The following is a 22,364-nucleotide window of genomic DNA, read 5'->3' on the forward strand; positions in this document are numbered from 1 at the left end:
GTATGTCCGCACAATACGTACGTCTATATACAACACGATCCGACTTTTTTTTTATTTATGTTCGAATGAATATGTACTTTTTCATTTTACACATGTTTTACATGGAATCGATTCAGATATACGTGTGTCAGGGCGTAAATAATTAATTTATCTCGGTAACTCGATAAACTTGTTTCGTGAAAAGTAAATGCGACGAATACATAATTTCAGCAATCCACCTTATACATAATGTTTCTTAAATGTTGAATTGCGTCCAATTTGAGTTCGTTTTTAATCATTTCACTATTGCTACTCAATATGTCATTAATTTAACTAAAACAATGGAATTTAAACGATTTAAGCAATTCATTATTTAATAAATTTGATTACATTTAATATTTATCAGATGCATAGTAATACAAATACTGCTCACTGTGCAATTCAACCATTGAAAGGGATTGATTAAATATAAATTTTTAAATCACGTATGCTTTGTGTTAAAATAATGAATTTCGACACATACGCAAGTTGAAAATAACAAAATGTTATTTAATTCGAGGAATTCACTTAAATTTGATTCCTTAGTATTTAAAAATGTACAGCTTAATTTAAATCAGGATTTGAAAGTACTCGGGTTCTTTTAAAAAAGACCAGCTTGGTGGAATTTTTTAAATTCTATTGGATTTTTATTTTGTATATATTAATGATTAACAAAATTCGCTATTCAATGATAGTTCTATTATAAAATAATTTCAATTTACTTTAATTTAATTTGTTAATTAATGTAACAGACATATATGTATTTACATAAGGAGTATTCCTTGCCAAAATCGACCATTTTTTATTGAATTCATTTCTTTGATAAAAAAAATGATCCATCATACGTGAGATCTTAAAATGTTCGTTACGGATAGTAGATTTTTTTGTAAACCGAGGGGTTTTATTGGATTAGACCCACGTTCATCAAACCCCGATTTAAATGATCATAAAAACGTAAAATGCTAATTTGAGATAAGATATTGAATTTCGGAGAAATGAATGTTGCGCAAAAATATTTGAGATAAATTTTGCTCGCGTAAGAGATCCTCAGATAAAACGTATCTAACAAGTAACAATCCCGAGTTGGAACCGCATTGCGCAATATCCAAGATCAACGTTCCTCGACCGAGGAAGCAAACAACAGCCGTGCCGCAACGCAATTTTCGTTCGTCCCCAAGTAACTGGGACACGGCGAAAGGAAGAATGAGATTGCTGAGAGGTGTTGCTAGGCTTTGCGCCGCGACCGGTACACGTGGTAATTCGCGATGGCACACGGCTGCAAGGGGCACGGCACTAATGGAGTCAGTGATCCGCAGACCTTGTACAGGAGAAACGGTCCGTTCGATAAAACCAGTTGCGCATCGCTTCTACAGGCGAATACGGGTATCAACGTCGCGCGCGCCTGTTCGAGAGTCGATCGATAGCGTTCCCGCTCCCCGTCATTTTATGTTTAATGCCAGGCCTCGGTAAAAATTGTCTGCATTATTAAAATGAGTTTCGAAGGTGCTTCCTCCGTGTTTCTGAAATTATTTCGCGCTCAATCCACGTCGTTACAATTTTCTCATTTGATTTTGATTTTTCAAAAGCGACAAATAATGCGTAAATATTCGCCGATTCGATGCAACAATGAATCAAAGAGGGAAACCGTCCAAGTTATTCATTTATATCACACTCGTGGTATAAATGAATAAGTAGGTTTTCAAATCAAAGTCGACAGATGTATAATAAATCGTGATATCAAGCCACCGGCTATAATCTTTAAATTGGACTTCGCCAACTTCGCGCGAGTTGAAACTTCGTCCTCGTTTCAAGTATAACGTCCAACTTTGTTTACTTTACGACGTTGGAACGGAGCGTGTCAAAGATAAAAAAAATAATGGTAACGCGAGGCGAAACGCGAGGCGGTATCGGTTGGCAGATGTTCCCGAGAGAAAATTCGATCGCAGCCGCGCATCTAGGACGATTCGATCGATCCCGTCCCGATACTTTCGATAGTTACGAGCGCATAACGCACGACACCGCAACGAGGGGATGAGCGTAGTTAGGACGTAGTTATGAGCGTACATATACTCGTAGATAAATGCGCACTGTACGTGCTCTGCTATAACCACAAGGATCGCATAAAGAATACGTAGTAAAGAATCGATTGCGTGAAACTGACCTTGTTGCAGCCGTAATTTATATAGACTCCCTTGAGCTCATCTTCGGTCGAGAGTTCCGTGTTCGGGCTGTTCGGCGGGCTCTTCGGGCTGCAAATTCAAGGAAACGACATGTTACGAGCCATAAACGTTACAGATCACGTAAACGGTAACTTCCCGTCACGAAATTCACGATGAGGATCGTTGTTGCTTGCACGCTTATTTGTTTAGCCGACATCACCCGACACTTATTATCTTTCGCTGCGCTTTACTTGATCTAAAACTGATGATTCTCCATGCACTCTCTTTTTTTATAAACGTTTTGAAACGCGATTAAAATACATTCGATAAAATATACCTCTTGTAATTTTTTTTAACAGCACTGTTAAAAATCGAGGACAGAGTTTTAATGTAATGTAACGGAAGCGAATTTCAAGCGGGTGCATTAAAAACATTCAACGTACATTTAATGTAAATTTAATGTTATCAAAAGTGCACTAAATTTTATTTATTTTATGCACATGCTTTTCAGTTATAAATATATAAAATTTTATGTATATTGTGTAACTTGAAAATACGTTAAATTTCATGATATTTTTAACAGTGAATATTACACTTCGAATGATACAACTGGAATCAATCGATACATCAAGCAAATGCATTAAAATAAAAGTAAAACGTTCTATATTAAGCGATACTGACCCAAATCACAAATAGTTAACTCATCTTGGAAAGTTACACACAGGGAATATTCAAGTATGATAAGCATTGCAAAAAATTCTGATATTCTAACGACCCCAGCTCGAGTTTCCCACATAATTATTTTAATGGAATCCAAGAAAATTATTTTCAAATCTAGCTCAATTTTTAAACACTTGAGCAAAACCGTTATGTTCCCGCGTATGTTAAAAGTCTGATAAAAAAATATACGTTACTTTTTTATTACATAATTTCTAGAACGCAGAGTGAACGTTTCATTTTCTTCGTACGCTCTCTTTTCGATTGACTTGCGCATGAAAAGTGTCGTTAAGTCGTTCTTATTCCGTTCCGGTCGAGCGATAAGGCGACGCGCGAAAAGTGTCGCCGCGATAATGTGTCATCTTGAAAGTTCGCGACCTGGCGCGTTTTAGACGTCACAAATCCCGACATATCGCAACGCGATCGATCGCTGCGATTGTCTTTGTGCTTGGCATCGATATCGCGGCGAAGAAAAAGCGATGCAATCGCTATCGGGGCCCGTAATCGCTGATGCATCTCAGTGAAGAGGCGCAATTCGCGATAAGTGCATTTATATCAAGTGCATCGTGTGCATACACGTGTTACGCGTTATCAGCTACCCTGCTTTAATTTTTTTCTTTTTCTTCCAGATAAAACAGATGATATTTAACTCAGCGATCGTGCAAATAATCTGATTAATATCTTATTCCCTTTCGTATTTCAATGATATCTTATGTAGTCTTACGTAGCTTGTGCGTAATACTGATTGATTAAATTAAAGAGACATATACATCAAGACGGATCCAAACGAGACCTAACTTTGCAAATTTTTTTTGTGGAAAAACTAAAGACAATAGAGAAGTCGTGTTTATTTCAAAGATTATATTTTTTTTCTATTTGACATTTGAATTTTATTAAACAATATAAAGATAAAAATATTAAATAACTTCACTCTTCAAGTTTTCCTGAATCGTGTTTAAAAAAAACAAAAAAATGGCGTTTACGGTGACCACGGGACTCATCAGGAAGCCAAATAGCACAAGCTTCATAAAGTTGAAACGCAGATCTAGTGCGATAACTGAGATAAGACCGTGATATATACAACACAATTAAAATCTAGCGAAGGCCAACGAACGGTCATAACAGGATCTTAATGCTCAATAATGCGCATTTCTTATGTGAGTTTACGTACATTTCCAAGAGGCCGAGAGTAACGACGCGCAATAGGCAAAACTGGAAAATGTATATAAAAGCACGCATAAGAAATATTATTGAGCATGCTATGACCGTTCATTGGCCTTCTCTCAGATTTTAATTACGGATCTAATGGTCGACATGACCGTTTTTTCGAAACATTGCGTTTGAACAGAATGGCAACTGGTCCATGTCAACGTAACGGTTTTCCACTTATACGTTTCGCTCGTTTTTTGGCTGTGACAAAAAACTAAGCAGCTTGAAAAAATCCTCCAAGTACAAGTTTTAATATTTAGAAAAAAGTACGTAAAATTGCAATTCGATCGGTGGAGCAGTCTTCAACATATAGTAACGCGTTTTTAAGAACATGAGAAAAACTTGAATACGACGCCATTTTATACTATTTTTTTATTAAAAGTTAAATGTCACTTAGAGAAAAGTAGAATAAACACGACTTCTACATCTTTATCACAAAACATTTGCAAAATTAGGCCTTGCTTTGTTTAAATGGCATACGGGCTGTTAATATGGTCTGGCGATAATAAACTCCAGGAAAATTTATTTCTGCTTGGTCGTGAATATAATCCATGCACGATTTTAACAATTATCAATTAGGTGAAAAATATTGAAATATTGAGGAAATTTATGATTGTACAAATGTGTTTATATTCATCTGGTAAGAAAATTCAACTGCTCGACGCAGATGTTACAGAAATATGATATCTTATTATTACGCAAATCGCGTGTATAAATATGCAAACATACAAATGTGAATATAAAATAAATATCTATGTGCAATTTAAAGTAAATAATAATTATGAAAAAAATAATATGTCAAAAATAAAACATTGTTTCCTTATCCTTCCAAAATCAAATCCATTATCAATCTATAATTATCAATCCACTCGATAATTATATGCACAACAATTATAGATCGTTTTATTAAAAACGTTACTTATATATCGGTTTCTTTTCCTGATTTAAGTTAAAACGTTCAACGACTACTGTGTTCGTGTCATTTACTAAATCGCTCTGCACTAATTTCCTTCTCCAAAATGTGCCGTCGCTCGCAAAGACACCGATGGCCGGTGATAGCGCGGATGTACATACACCAGCGAAGCAGCAAAGCGGATCAAACGCTTCGCTGTGACGTGCACAATGTTATGCCTTCCGCAAAACGTTGTCTCGAGAATTTGAATGGATATTCGTTGCTGCGCAGGTATTATATTGTCAATAACAGAATCGCGACTTTCACGCCCGAGGTAACATTACATGGAGAACCCACAAACACGCACGTATACGTAAATGGGCACATAGATCGGTGTCTCTTCAGTACGACACGCCTATGAGTACCGCGTTCTAGCGAAATTTCGCTCAACAAAAAACTGCGTCGGAGAATCCGCGACTGATATTTTTGGTACGTCAGCCCGTGCACGGATACACGTCGCGACGTCTACGTTTCTTTGTCAGCAGGTCGTACAAAGGCGCGTTAGTTGTTCTCCTACCAAGTTATTCGCGCGAGTCTCAATGACGCGGCTTTTAGCCGTATTAAGAGCCACGTGTTAACTCGATCGTCCGAACACCAAAATTAAAAATACAGATGTTTACTTGTAAGTATAGCTCTCTTTGTTCTTTACGAGCGACACACATGAGGTTTCTCGGTTTCTACATTGCAGTGCAATCGCGATTGAAAATCGATTCAACGGCACATTTCTGTTGCCTCCAACCAGCCGCGTGTTCGTAAGATTTCGAGCGCAAGAAATTTTTTTTCAATTTTTGTTAAATTCTTTCGTTCCGAAATTCCTTTATAATCCGCGACTCGCAATTACGACGTAGGAGGTCATTCGCCTTTTTCAGCTTCTTATCTACGCGACCCTGAAGCCGTCCCGATGCTCGATGACGAAGCGGCTCGAAAAAAGTAGTTCTTCACGTGCACGGATTGTCACTCCTCGCCTCTGACTCACGACCGTTTATTTTGCTACCTCGCAGCGCCCTGCCCAAGAAGTGTAAAGGGAATGGAAGCGGACTTTTTCACTCGTTATATTCGCGTAGGATAAATGGAGGGAGACGCCGCGCGTCGAAGATTCAACAGTGGATATAGGTATCAAGTTGAACGACCGGCTTTGTTGGCGGAGTCTCCCCCTGCGTTTCCATTTGGCGCGCACAAAGCTTGCAAGCATCACTTATCCTTGTTTAATATTTTATAAACAACAAGAATGTGAAACGACGCTTACGAGCGTTTAAAGCGTGTAAGCGATCAAGAAAGAGGTGGGGAAACGTAGCCTTCGAGCTACCTCGAGATTGTAGGAGTATACGTTGTTTCAAAACGCCTTTCGAATCCCCACGTGCTCTATCATGCGTGCAACTTCCCCGCAGGGAAGTAACTTTGATTACACCGAGAGAAAAAAATATCTTACAAAGAAATAATTATTTATTCGCTGGGTGCCAATAGCTTATTCACTTGTAGTCAAGTTAAAAATGTTTTAATTGAAATATTTAAGTAAATAAAATAAAGAAATAATTTTTTTTTCAAGTAATTTTTTTTTTCTTGCAGGTTCAGAAAATATTTACTGTTAAACTATTTTTATATTCAAGGTAATCAGATTTTTTTAGTTTAAGAAAACAATTTAATTAAGTTTAACAATATTAGTACTTTATTTGTAAAATTTGTAATTTAAATGTAAAAAATGTAAAAATGCAAAATTATATACTTAAGGTATATTTACATGTAACCCCAAGGGGAACACTAAATATACATACATACATACATATACTTAAAGTAATTTACTTAAGCTTGAACAGAACAAACAAGAGCTTGCATCAAAATACATGGTTTTAAGAAAATAATTTTTTTTTTTTTATTTAAAACAATTTTTCTCTCAGTGTAGAACCGTTCGCCGCAATTTCTGGAAATCTTTTCTGGCTTCGCACAAATCGAGAAGAGATTGAGGAGATTTCTCCAAGCTTCCCGATAAGGGAGGCAGTATCTTATTTCGAGATCGCTCGTTCCCTTAGTCCTTGGAGTGTACAGGGAAATGCGCGTCCCGCACGCAATTTTCGCTAGAACTTAGCCCGGAAAATAAAAAGATTGGAAAAATAAGAGTCTTACCTATCCCTCGGGGTGTCCCGGCGCGAGGACGCCAGGGAATGCCTCGCGGACGAGTGTGTAGAATCCCTCTGTGCTTCCCTGAGAAGTCGCAGGTATTCACGTTCGCCGGTGATGCTGAACGGCGTCGGCGTTATCCGGGCAGCCAGCGGCGGGTCCGGCACCAGCTCCACCCAGGACTCTGCGCAGTTAAAAAGAAAAGAATCTGTTATTCTGTGTGCTCACCCGGTTCGATCCCGCGGGCTTTTCCGATAGTTCCGCCGGCCATTTTGCAGTAGTGATAGTAACGCACCGTTTCCCCACGCGAGGAAGATTTTATCTCATAGAATACTTAACAACCGCCAACAGCAAATCAAATAATTTCTCGTCTATATTTTACTTGCATTATCATAAGCTAGTAATTCCTTCCAGGAATAACACGGTTTATTATTACGGTAAATAGGAAGGGTACCCCCCGTCGTTTTGGATCGTATTGGAAAAGCCTTTGATGGATTTGAAATTCATTTCTCTTTATATATTTAACGAAAATTTAACGAAACGTCATCACGCGTATCAACTTAACACTTAACAGTTGAAATATTTAATGTTCCGTTAAATGTTGTTCCTTTAACTTTCGTTTGTTCAATATCTTTAAAGTGCTTTTAAAATTTAATGCTGATATGTACTCGGTATATAAAGGAGAGCGAATGTCGTTGAACGACACACGCGATGACACACTGAATATCTTTAAAAATAACACTATATCGATCACGGTAACCCTACGAGGTCAAGTTGAAGCGAGATTTCAAACTTGTCTCGTAAATAATACAGCGTTGGTTCTTTTAGTACTAATTGTCATCGTACGCAGCATTAACTTTTGCTAATAAAATGATTAAAAGAAGAAATTTAACATTTCAAATAAATATTAAAATTACAATTTTGAGAACGATTATTACAAGTAAATCATTGCATTTAAAGTAAAATACATTTCTTTGTAAATGCATTATTAGTACAGCGTGTTCTTATTATTTTTCAATATTTTTACATAACATGTTTTCTTTATACGTTTATAATGTGATTCACGCTTTTCATGCACGAAGACTTAAAAACAGATAAAACGGATAAACGCGATTGAGCATATATTTGCAATAACTGTTTCTCAAGGGCGATCTCGCCTCTTTTACATAAGTAAACGCGATATGCAAATAAGACTCCAACACATTTACTCCAAAACGATCGTTGCAGCGGAACAGTTCCATTCTTCTCATTCTTCGCATTGTATGCTAACGAAATTGCTCAGCATGCATAACGAAATAAATGATGCGCGACGTCCGTCAATTTAATCTCACTGCAAAATTAAACAAAATCAATATCAATCTTCTTTATATCGCGTATTTGATAAAACTGAAATTGAATTCTTTGAGTTTGTTAATTAATCGAGTATTTTGTCGAATATAGATTTAATGAACTAGAAATTTGCAACGCAAAAGTAATTATTTTAATGATATTGTTTTAATTATATTACTTTTAATTATTGTGCTTTAATGATATAGGAAATTAAATATCTTTTAATAACGCGGAAACTTTTTACTGTTTTTCAAAGCAAAGACTAACAAAGAATCGTATATTGAAAAATATTTGCAAATTATGACATAAATATGCATCTCTTAACTTCTACACAATAAACTGATTAGAATACTAATTGTAAGTAGCATAAGTAATCGATCAATACTGTCTACATATAAACTATATAACCGAACAATGGAAGTGTCGATCAACAGCACAACTGCTTAAGCGAAATATATATCCACAGATTTTCATAGAGAAACTTTCTTTTGTAAACTGTATGGTCTGTATGCGTGTGTATACATGTTGTGCCATTAATATTCTTTAATTAGGATTGAAGGATAGGAAGAGAAATCAACGCGATTGTGTATCATGCGTAGAAATCGCATCTATACTTAGTAATGGGCTTGTTTCTTCTTCGAATCTCATAATTCCTTATTTTATTTGGCACGAAAACTCACGAAATTCAAAATTACTATATCAAAATTACTATTTCGAATTAAAAAAATGAAAAAATAATTTATTTTTATTAAACATATGAGACGCGTTAGAAAATAAAAAATAGTGTTCACAAAAATATTAAAAAATATTTTATTATAGATAGGATCGAATTTCAATTTCAGCTTTACGAAATTTTATAATGTTAATTTCATTTATAGTAAAATTTTATTACAGTAATATTACTGCAATAAAACATTTTTCGTAATATGGTGAGATAATTTTAATATTTTTAACTTTATACTTTTAGCACTGTAAAAACTGCACAAGTAAAATGATACGATAGAATGGTTTGCGCTTGCAAGCTCTGGTAATATAATCGTCTAAGAGAATGATCTCATCGTCGTGAAATCTCGGGTTCATCTACCGTCACTCCTGACAATATTTATTACCCACGTAACGAATATGAATTTATATTCTACGCTCCAACGCGTCTCTATTTCCATAATTACGAAACTGCCGCGCTATCGACGCGAACAAATGGCGTTTTATCTTTGCTTCGTTTGCAACTTGTAAGTCTCATCCCAGAAGTAATTAACAAACTTTCCACAAACAAGTTTTATTCTCCGTCATTCAATTATCAACACCGACTAGAGTTTCGTGCTCCTGTTTTTGTCGGCGATTACAAGTATTAAAAATCAAGCGGAATGAAATTAAAGAAAACCGAATTAAAAAAAGGAAATCAATTTGTAATCGAGTTAACCGTCAAGCCCCATCCACTGCGTAAGCAAAATTATGTATCGTCCGAGACCGGCAGGACGGAGGGAAGATAGAAGCAGGTCCGCGTCGATTGGGACAATCGGTTTGTCAGTCACGATAAATCAGTCATGGTGCTCACGTGGGTCGTTGCGCGTCACGTGTAATGCACGTGCGACGTTAGCGTTGCGCGATGACCGCCGCCGCCGCTCTTCCGCTCTTCTAACCGCGCAAATCATCCGGGCGATAAGGTTTACTTCGAGTTCGTTCACCTATTTGTAAATCGTCGCGAGTCACGTTCGCACTTTCGCCCGATTTGACGCCGCGCGCGTTCGTCGCACGTCCGGCGGCGCGAGGCAGCTTAAAAAAAAAATGCGTTTTCTGCGAAGAGAATGAGAGAGAACTGTCGCTCTCCCACCGTCTCCATACGCAATAACCGTTGTCCCAAATTCGCGATTTCGCGTCAAAATAAACTGCAGCAAACTTTTACGCGTATTGCGGTGGTTTTCCATTACGGGAGACTAAACTCATGTCACTGACTTCCGAGTTGGCAACGCAAACGCGTGGAGGATCAAACAATAAACTCGCATTGTCGCGCACGAGCTTTCCGAAAATTCGTAATTACACGGCGGATTTGTCACCGCGATCTTTTACCTCGGAGCAAACGATCGACCGTTCTCCATCCAGGCACGTATGCGACTAACGTCTTCGCAAGGATACGCAATTGTAAAAATTAATAGTTACCGTGCTCTATAATTCATTCCGTGCGTCGGCGTATCAATGTATTAATAATACCGTAAATGAAATTTCCGCGATTTTTCCGCAACATTGAAACGACGCGATTGTGTTCCGCCTGCTCGTCGGGACGTAATTACCCGTTATTTTGTAATCACACCGATTACGAATATTTTCATCGAAGTATTTTCAGAGGGAAAACGCAATTTACCCGACAATGCATTTCCGCTCGAGTGTGCAGGAGCATTGTAAACAAATGCGGCAGGTAGACGCGGACAGGCAGGTCGAACGCGACGCGTTACGTCGATTCGCATTGTCAGTCACCTGGGGAAGATGCGCGCGATAACGTACGCCATAAATACCATGTCAGATATGCGTAACGAGGTCGTCGGAAAATGGAAAAATTGACTCACTGCGAACGCCGACATACGCGAGACGTGCGTCGCCCCACGTGAATTCTTTAGACAAACTTTATGGCTCGATGTTTACCGAACGGGACGTAACGGAATTTGACATCGTGCTGCGCATTAATCTAGATCTAATCTTGTTCTGCTTGATCTCTCGGATATGAATGTGAAGCGTAACGATGAAGGTGACGAGTCGCGACAGAAACATGAGGCATTCCGAATTGTGCGAGCACGCGGACCAGAATTAATCCTGGTATGAAAAAAATGATGTTAATAATTTTACCATGTCGAGTTAAAAAAAAAATAAAAAAGAATTTTTCGTATATTTTTAATCCTTGTAGTCTGTAGAATATCCCTAAAAAGTATTTTGTAAAAATTCGAAATACACGGAGCTGCAGCAGTAAAAACCGAACGCTGCGAATCATCTACGTGCACGGAGAACAAAAATATTGTTGAATAAAATCCATCTATAATCGTTAATTTAATAACAGTATTAATGAAACAAAAAAATTCAAATTGTAGACAATAACAGATATATATTGAACGAATCAAATTTAATTAAGCCAACTATATATACGCATATTAGTGACAGCTCGTGATTCGACGTTTAATTGAATCAAATTGTTTTAATTTATATTACAGCATTTTTTCTCAGTGTAGAAATAACGAATTCGGTTGTACGCACTAATGCGTACTGATGCACATAGCCGTCATACACAAATCCACGTAAAAATGGATTTTAATATAAATATGTAAAAAGATTAAACGGCAAAATCCTCAATATACTTTATTGCGTTGTTCGATAAAATCTTTATCATTCAAAATATTTGCATTTTATTTTTGCACTCAGATTAGATCGGTGAGCAACGGCTTTAATGTGCACCAGTGCGCACTAATGCAGTCCAATCGAATTCGTTGAAGTTCAATGCAAACTTTAAACGTGATTTTCTCCAAACGCGCTTTTTAGAATTGTTCACGATTGACAGAAAATCGCTGAACCGATTTTCTTCCAATTTTACAGACTTATAAAATAAACCCGTTGTCGTCCGTATTAAAATTATGTTGACAACTTCATTCTTTTATGTTTTTTTTTCTGAGCTCAAAGACGCAAACAAAAATAGGGCAAAATCGAATTTGTTTTTTTTAAACAAGTGTCATTTATTTATTTAACGAAATTAATAATTCTAACACCGACAACAGCCACAAATGTACTGGATTAAGATGACATTTAATTTTTTTACTTTAATCTACTGGGAGACCCGGAATAATGGACACCAACGAATTGCACAGAGGTGTATTGGATATATTATTACTCCATCATTAACATCTTTCTAATTAAAAAAACATAATAAATTTTATGTATAAACTGTAATTAACAAAGTGTAAAAAAATTTTTTTTAATACTTACTTGTTTTGACACATAAGAATCGACTAAAAAACAATACGACATAGTAGAATATTCCCTTATAAAAGATCTTACGCCATATTGAGCGTTGATTTACCGATACACGTTATGTAAGACGCTACGTGCACACGCGGGAAAACAGTTGATACATGGCGAGAACTTCTCGTTTCTCACGTCGCGCCGTCTGGGACGTTTTCTCGCGTCGTGCGGGAAATCATTCCCGCGTCCCATAAAAATTTCACACGTTTATAAATTTGCAGTTCGTAAACGCCGACTCGTAATCTACGCGGCGATTTCTTATCATAATCCGTCCGGATTCGCGAACCGCGAGGTGGAACGGTGATGTTTACTCGGCGGACGTACATCGCCGCTGCGCAAACCGCGTTTGCTTGCGTAATCCGCTCGCATTACTCGCGAATTGCGAGTTAATCGCGGCCACGCGTAGAGAATCCCCTCGGCCTGATTACGGAACGGACAACGCTCAGCTCCTTTGTTCGTCCGGGTTGCGAACGCACCATGGACGACGCCGTCGAGGATCAAAGCACCGGAGGATTGCCTATTCAGAGGCTGCCCGGAGACTGCCATTACTTGATCAGCTGCGATCTTGTGCGAATCAACGTGGGCAGATTACGTCGTTTGGTAGCGCTGACAAATCGGAGCTTCTATCCGCGAGATAAATCGGCCACTGGGCGCAAATCTGACGCGACAGTTAAGACGCCGAGTCGCGGCAAGAGGCGCACGTGCAGTTTAGTAATAATAATCTAGCTTTGGTAAAATAATTTCAATTAAATGCTTGATTAATATAATCAAATATTTAGTAACATTTAGTGATTATATTAATAGTAACCAGTTAACATTGCTTGGTTAAATACTTGGTTATATTAACTGAATATTTATTACAATTGAAACTATTTTACCAAGGCTCAGTAACTATCATTTAGGTTTGATTATTATTACTAGACTCTTTTTTTTTTCAGTATAAAACATTCCTGACTGCCGCGATCAGAGACGCAGGCGAGGCTCAATCGCGCGCCAAGTGCGAAGAAATGTGACTCTATGCTATAAATTTTATAAATTAATTAATATGATACTATCGCCATTAACTTCGCTACTTCTTGTGAAAAAAAGTTTTAAGCGTTGCGCGGATTAACGTGCCGACGTGTGTTAATAATTAATTCACGTGTACGCCTGCGTCCGACTACCACAAGTCGGCCTCGTGCGCACGATACAATCTCGTTTGCATCGAAAACGATGATTTCTAAAAATATCCTACGTTGTTTCGCATTAGGCTTCCAGCAATGTTTACCAATTACCTATCCCCAGTAAATTAACTTACGATAATACTGTCGCTTAACCTTCGTTAACCCGACCTTGGACTATCAATCGGCGAACTTGATATGTTACTTTCGATCTCGTTGCTCTCTCCGTGACAGCTCAAGTATCAAAATAACAGCGTATTTTTAAAGTTTATCCGGAATCGCATGGAACGAGAGACAGTTTGGTTCACGGTAAATAATGCAAGTATCAGTTAAGCGTCAAAAATTAACATAACGCATGATTAACGCGAACAGCAGAAACCCATATATTTATAAGACTGGACGCCCCTATTTTAAAATTACACAATGTCGCAATTTTTCATTCTATGATCAAGATTATAATTGGGAAATTTGAAACGGCTGTGAGTGTTATTAAATTAAAATGGCACATATCCAGCCAGAGAGAGAGAGAGAGAGAAAATAATATTGCACTGACCAGCCATAAGTTGTCAGTGCGCACACGTGCTTGCCAAGGCTGCACGTGTTGATACTACGCAAGTATCATAATACCCACAGGACGTGCAAGCTGATCTTCACGACACTTTGTCACTTCTTATGTATCCCGGAAAAAATATGTCTCCATTGTCGACAACAAACCGCAAGTGAAACATCATACATGTATTTTTAACTTGCGTAAACGTTTACCTTGGCTGGACATGAAATAAAAATTCTCAAATAGATTGTTTCTTAAGCAATAAAGATAATTACGCATAGGGAGTGGGGCAGTAAAAGCGTTACATTATCGCCGAAGCTTCATGCAACTACATATTTTCTCGATACCAACTGATTTCACTCATTATTCTTATAATTAAAAAATTGGTAATAGCTATCAAATGTTGAATGAATACCAATTAAATATGCCAATTAATATAATTAATAATAATTTTACTTTTCTAAATATTTAGTAAACGTTACTAAACGATTGGTTATATTATTATGTCTGGTACTTTCAGTTTATAAAAACATTGAGAACGATGATAAAAGACATTAACAGGTTACAGGATATTTTATATTTTATATCTAAATATGCCAGATTAAAGTATAAAATGCTTCACAAATGATTGAAAACGGTTGGTATGCTATTATGTTTGGCACTTTAATATATAAAAGTATTGAAATACAATTATCAGAAAATAAATAGTTTACGAAACATTTTATATTTTATGTCTAAATATGCCAGAATAAAGTATAAAATGTCTCATAAATTATTGATTTTCCGATAATTCTATGTCAATACTGATTTTATATGAAAAATAATTTGAGATAAAATTCTATTTTTAAAAATTGTATAATTTAAAAAATACTAGCGATAATCTGCATATGAAAACAATTTTTTTCTTTCAAAAGCTGATTTTGCCATTATTTGTCTCTCTTCAGATTGTACACCTTTTATCTGGATCATTTTTTTTTTTAACTAGCGATAATCTGCATATGAAAACGATTTTTGATACGTAGTTTCATAATAGTTTGTAACACTTTAAACGTTCTCCACTCTATATAATTGTTTTAAAACTATATACGCGTTGTTTCAACTCTAATAACCGTTTGTTGCCCAAGTTATAAAAGCTAATTAAAAAAAAACCACAGTAGAAGTATCTCACGTAATATTCTAGGAAAGAATACCTATTTCTAAAGTCAAATGATAATTTATAAAAAAAAAGCAAATTTTTTAAATGTCCCTCAGGGAGTAACTAGTCTGCACGGAAAACCTCCCACCAGTGACTCTTGTTTCTATACGCATTTACATGCTAATGAAACGAACAAGCGCACGAATTCTCATCGCTTTTCCCGCGAGCTGTTCGTGAGGAAATTTCCGCAAGATCGAATCGCAGCCGAGGAACAAAGTTCACCACGTGCCACATTGCGTCTGCGAAATCGCTACTCTGAGTAGCGTCAATCAATCGAATTAAGGACCGGCGGCGAGGCTTATGGCTAAAAATAGACACTTTCCCCCTTTTCGACGGCCCGCCGTCATTTCGATCAGTACATCGCCGCTCGTGGGCGTGCACGCAGCCGATAATCGCGCACGTACCGCTTTATCAGTGCCTTAAATTAAACATCCTTTCGTTGACAGTCAGATAAAGATGTAAATGGGCGTAAACTGTGCCAAATCTCGTATTTGTACATACGGCGTTACAAAAATTTTGCGAAATTATCGCCGTAAAAATTACATTGAAACCACGCCCGAAACTCAAGGCGATCGATACTTTTTTTCTAATTAATCATGTTCGTATTGACAAATATATTCGCAGACTTGAGAGAGGACACACTTGGAAACATCAAATAATTTAGAAATGTAGATGATATATCGATCGCGTCGACGAGTTTGAGACGCGACTTCAATATATGATTTACGACGATGAGTAAATCAACTAAAAATACAGGAAAGATATAAATACTCATGTTAATAACGACGCAAATAATGATCGGATGGATAGTCTCTCTGACTGATACCGACGATTGTTTTATTTACTCTAATCTATTATTTACTCTAATCTATCTATTTCTACAACGTGACACATTTAATCGTCGATATGTATCGATGTTAACCGGTGAATCATCAGATTCGACCACGGTGCGACGCGTGTATTATATTTGAAATCATTTGCCTATCTAGAAGTCCTTTGTCGAGGGTACAAAGCTAACGATGGAAATTGGATGTCCATTTGCGGGTGGTTGACCCGTATCGCGCAGGGTCAGCGGCTTGGCGAAGGAACCGTGCGAGAGAACGTATATTCGTGTATCTCCGCGTGAGCAGAGTCACGTAGGCTCCTGGATATGTTCTCGAGATGATTTCGGGTCAGCGCCGAGCTCTAATGAGCCTCAGGCTTCCCCGAGGACGATCACGTTCGAGCGACGTGCGGACGATCACGCGTCGCGTTTCCGCGAAAGGGAACGAACTCGCGAGGATGATTCACGCTCCTCTCCTCGGAGACGACGATCTCTCGCGGCAGTTGTCTCGGAGACATGTTTGTTGCGTATCGTTTACTTCTTGCACCACAGAGCGTTCATTTCTCGATTACACGTGTCAATTTTCGCGTACGCTCACTTGTTTCTCGAAACAATACGCCTCAATGCGAATCTAAGGAGAGAGAGAGAGAGAGAGAGAGAGAGAGAGAGAGAAGAATAGATTTCGATATCCCCAAGCGCGTAACATTATTCAAATATTAAATAATATTCCTAAAATGTTAATAAAAAATGGTCCAATCCTGATAATATTACATAAATATTATATAAGTAAATATTATTTACTTTTAAATTATTATTAAATATAACTTAAATGTAATAATTACATTTAAAGTTTATGAATATTTTATGCACGATAAATCACATTAATTTTTAAGCACAATAATATTCGCACAACATTTTTATGATATTCCACGGATATTAAAGTAATAAACTACGAATATTATGTAAAAGTGGACATGTTCCACAATATAAAAAAAAAACATATTCTCGAAATATTATTTTAACATTATTTATTTTTTAATAATATTCGTATAATACTTTTGAAATATTATTGTGTGTTTAGAGAGATATTTCCTTTTTTTAAAATACATTACAGAAATTCGACACTTTCCGACTTTTTCCTTGAGCGAGCTGTAACAATGAAAATAATCGACATCGTCCCGATAGTTTAAAATGTTTAAATACAGATAACGAGTATCGTAACGTTACTCTTCGTTCGAAAGTGGCATTGAACGTTCTAGCTTTAGATTGTCGATATTAGTTCTGCTGCGCACAACACGTTATCTAGCTACGTGATTTCGATTAGATGGCGAGAAAGACGCGACGAACGACATTCATTATGTCGGATACGGCCCTGATCTTGACCGAGCGCCGTACTCATTAGGGCTCATCCAATTTAAATAGAACACTCGAGCACGAGTTCGCAGGACACTGACCCAATTCTATTCGCGTCGATGACCCAGCGCAGTCGAAAAAGACAAAAGAGAAACGACTCTTAATCCGGATAAAAAAAAGAAATCAATACTTTCCATGCTGTTTTACGATTTGACGTTTATTATTTCTTTCGACTTCCATTTCTACCCTCCAAAGAGCGAAGATTTTTTTTTTTACCAAAATTTTGCGTGTTAAAAAATCATTGTTAACAAAAAAACAAATTTTTGTTGAGAAGAAGATGCAAGAGTGATGCGGGAAAAATATTTGTTAGTAGAAAAGAAATAATTCATTATAATAATCAAACGTTCAATTGAAATCATTTCACTGAAGCTAGATTATTTTATTACTAAACTCTTTGTTTCAACAGGTGTAGACAAGTCATAAAATGGTGTACGTATTTTTTAGAAGATCGTAAAATGCATTAGAATAAATTAGGTAATTGCCACGTTAGACAAACGCTGTATACACAAATAATGCCGAGGATAATGAGTCGTTAAACAAATTTTTGAGCAACTCGCTATCCGTTTTTAATAGTCTTTTAACTATCCAGAGATTTACTCAGTTGCCGAAGTTCTGAATATCATGCCGTGTTAATAGGTCGCGCGAGCCATACATGATTCATGACCGATTTCCGCGAACCGGAATATACGCGAATAAATCACGCTGCAGGTACCATTAGACATTTACGCGAATGCAGCAACCGAATGCGCGTACGCTCGTACAAGAGCGAGATGGAGGTTTGCGCGGAAGTGAAAGAAAATAAAAATAGATGAGCGTTACTTTATGGGCTGAGGAGAATCCAGAAATTACAGAGGCGGTATCTAATTTCTTGTAATACGGCGAGAGACGGTAGAAGAAACTGGAGACCGGTAATCCGAGCCGCGGAGATAAATTTAGCGTCGCGCGTCTCGAATACTCGTTGGAAAACATCATTTCGCCTCACCGCGACTCATTAACGTTCGATTCATTATCACCGGCCATTGTTAACGTTTAAAAAGACGCGGCTCGTAATTCGACGCGCGAGCGAGAAGGAAACGGATAGCTGTAAACGAATTGCGCGACGAGACAGAGAGAGAGAGAGAGGGGCTATCGCATCGGCAGGTGCGCTGGTCTCTTTCTTTGTCGTGGCTATCACAGTCAGACGACACTTTGCAAAACAAACAGAGATAAAGATTACGGTAGCAGATGCACGGTAGCACGCGTGCCCGATTCAAGTGGTTTTCGCATGTGAGGGAGATTTGCGCGCAGCAGAGCGGGGCCGCGAGACAATTTTCTAAAATTAATCGGCCAATTTAGCACTCTGGTAAACAGTTCTACTTTACCCGAGAATAGTTACGAAGGTAACTATTCTCTTTCGTGTCCCCGAACGTTGGAGAAATGAAGTTCACGTCACTGCACAATTCTTTATTGATCCATACCTACTCGTTATTCGAAGATTCAATTCGAGACTCAATTTGTACAATAGGAACAAGTTACGACTCATATGTGTGTACATAGATCGATTTGTAATAATATCAAAATATATCTTGATGTAATAATTTTCCAATTGTTTCATGTATGATTTGAAAAAAATTTGTATTGTACATACACTTGTGTCCTTTCGCCATAAATATATAAAAATCTAAATTTTATTCAGACATCTATTTATTTAACGTTTTATTAAAAAAAAAATCAAGTCGGAGACACATAAAATACGAGTTGATTTATAATTCTTATGGATATTCAAATAAAATTGTTTCATTTAATAAAATCTATGTCCGAAGTCTCTTTATGATCTTCTGCAATGTAAAAAAACACATACTTCCATAACTTGTCCATATCAATATATTGAATATCTTCATTCCTCTTTGAACGAATTTTTCCCATGACTTCTACATCTGCCTCTCCTAATCATATATGTCCTGTTACACTTCTTTTTTATCCTCTTTCTAATATATGCCTTCACATCCCCGATAGAACAATATTAATGACGAAAGATCCTGAAAGCGCGAATAAAATTTAATCAAGAAATGCAAAGTACTCATTATCTCGCCATAATTATCTTAATTCGCGCCGTAGCTCGAAATCAGAGAAACAGAACAAAGGATACGCGAAAGGAAACATGTTAAGCAAGTCATTTCTGCAACAATAAAAAATTACTTACGAAAACAAAGTTGTTTACGAGGTCTACGCATATTTTATTCGAATATTACGCACGCTACGCGCCATAAATTATTAATGGCACGTCTTTCACCGTAAAAGAATAGCTATAGTTGAAATATTAACTGTCTGAAGCTTTAGAACTATATATTATATCCCCGTAAAGAATTGTAAAGAAACCTCGACGGATGCCTGCGGAAAATTATTCGCGCGAGGCGCACAAGTTCAATCGCGTGTTCCCATCGCGAGTTTGTTGCAAAGTTTTTTCTTATTTTTTTTTTTCTTCAATTGACGCGTAGCGCCGTTTCCCGCGAGATCTCCCCGCTCTTCGATCGTTCGATAAGGCGATTATCAATAATCCACGACTAATGGCTCGTCGATGTCTCGTCGCGACCTCGCCGGCACGCAAATTGAAACGCAAGCAAATCTTATCTCGTCTCTTATCGCGCTCCGCGTTCGGGAAACACGGAAGCAAAAAAAAAAGCGAACATTAATTTATTCGCACACGCAGAAAGAGATCGAGGCCTTCGTTGGCCGTTATTACTGGACATTTCTGCGACATTTGCGGATAAAAATAGCGCGGACAGAAGTCGCGTTGCCGATCGGGTGTCATCTAGGTGGCCGCTTGTCGAAGGAGAAACGAGAATGTTCAAAACACGCGGCAAGATACTCGCGCGCGCGCCGTTTGCTTCAAAACATTCCATTTTAGAATATTTCACGAAGAAGTCGATTCTTCTCACGACCAGTCGAGTCTTCGTAACGCTCCTCTCTCCGAAAAAGAAAAAATAAATAAATAAATAAACGTGAGCGAAGGCGGAGCACGTCGGGAGACGCAGAGCGTAGAGAAAGAGTCGAAGAAAAATTGGAAAAAAGAAAAAAAAGGGACGCGGACCCCAGGTGCCGAGAGACCGAGGCGTCATTTCCGTGGGTGACACGCGCGACGCGCGGTCGGGATTTACAATCGCGAAGCATTACTATAACTCCGCTTCGCCTCGTCTCGCGCCGTGAAGCTCCCGGCCGGGGTGAAGCGTGAAGTATCGATTCGCACGCGCGACATCAAAAATTGAATCTTCCACCCGGGGCGCGACACGGCGGCGAGTTCTCAATCGCTGGGTGCGAAATGGCGCCAAAACTGCGCCGACCGCTTCGCCCGGAGTCGCACCGCTACGATTTTCGTTAGACACGCCGTCGGATCGTCGAATGGCGCGGGCGAACGCAAGGGCGAAGGGGTGGGGAGAGGACGAGATCCCCGGGATGTCGGTTCCTGAAACGTCGTGGCGGGACGTCGAATTTGGCAGCTCCCATGACAAATCGCGACGACGAGACAGACGCGGACACAGTCACAAAAAAATAGTGGAAGTACGCTTGTTTACGCTGACAAGAGGGCGGGGGGGGGGAGAAGGACGAGGGCAGAGGCAGGGGCACCGCGCGAAATGGCCGTCGCGCGTCTGACAATCGGTGCGCCGCGCACGATTTTTTTTGCCATCTTTATTGCGTTCTACTCACCGCTCAGCTGCTCGTCCGACGTGTACTTCACCGTGGACGACATCGCCGTGTCGACGCGACGCGCGTCGTGCGTGGCACACTCGCGGATGGCGAACTTGCCGGAGTCGGTGACGTGCCGTGCGAGAGAGGGCACGGGGACGGGCGAGAGGCGCAGAAACGGCGCACGTAAACAAGGAACGTATGCGCGCGCGAGCGACGAGGACACTGACTGTACAGGGGACGCCTGCGACGTACGAGCGACGACGAGTGTGCACCAGCACGCCGTGTGCGCGCGACTTGTCGCCGCGGACGATCGCGATAGAATGCTGCCGGGAGGGCAGCGCCGCCGTGCTTTGTTTTGACGCACGTCGGCACGCGCATGTGTCGGCCGCTGCTCCACTCGCTCCACTCGCTCCAGCCGTCCCGGGCCAATCGCGTCGCGCCGCGGTGTAAATAGACCGCGCGAGTCGACGCGACGACTCACGCGCGACGCCGACTACGTGCGTCAACCCGCGTGCGTCCTCGTCCTCGTCGCTCGTCGTTCGTCGTCCCTCGTCCGTAGTCCGCCGCCTGCCCCGGTCGTGTTGCGCACGGAGTTTCGAGAAACGAAACGACGTTCTCCTCCTCCTCCTCCTCCTCTTCCGCCCGGCAAAAATAAGGGGAAAAAAGTGGAAATTCCTCCTCCGCAGTTTCTTCCACCGAGCGTCGAAACCTGAATCTGCCTGAATCACCATCGATCGCGCCTGCGAATTGCCGTCGGAGTCGACATCTACCGGCGCAAATTCGCGATAACTTTATATTTATTTTTCACTCGTTTTACGACTATAATTAGCATTACGAGTTGATTACTCGTCGCGAAGATAATAATAATAACTTTATCGAGTGCGAGGGACGATGTTGTGATATATATGAGCAGTAATAAATAGAAAATGTTGTTGCGAACAATAGATAAATAATAAGCATTCAAAATTAACTTGACTATAAACATAAGCGATTGGCTAACTACTTATGATAACAGCGTTTCCAGTAAAAATTTTTCATATAATTTTCCCAGAGTTTCTG

General features: G+C 39.0%; 1 protein-coding gene across 1 annotated transcript in view; it reads right to left on the reverse strand.

The window, feature by feature from the left end:
* LOC105199334 (BCL2/adenovirus E1B 19 kDa protein-interacting protein 3) overlaps positions 1–21,845 on the reverse strand; it is a 34,474-nt gene extending 12,629 nt beyond the window's left edge. Inside the window, exons 1-3 of the mRNA XM_011166382.3 lie at positions 21,324–21,845; positions 7,177–7,354; positions 2,180–2,267 (exon numbers count right to left, since the gene is read on the reverse strand). Of these exons, the coding sequence (XP_011164684.1) occupies positions 2,180–2,267; positions 7,177–7,354; positions 21,324–21,366 (309 nt within the window). The 5' untranslated portion in view covers positions 21,367–21,845. The remainder of the gene's footprint in view (positions 1–2,179; positions 2,268–7,176; positions 7,355–21,323) is intronic.
* Between the last annotated feature and the right edge of the window lie 519 nt (positions 21,846–22,364).

Source organism: Solenopsis invicta, chromosome 16 (assembly GCF_016802725.1).
Source record: "Solenopsis invicta isolate M01_SB chromosome 16, UNIL_Sinv_3.0, whole genome shotgun sequence".
Classification (NCBI taxonomy): Eukaryota; Metazoa; Arthropoda; class Insecta; order Hymenoptera; family Formicidae; genus Solenopsis; species Solenopsis invicta.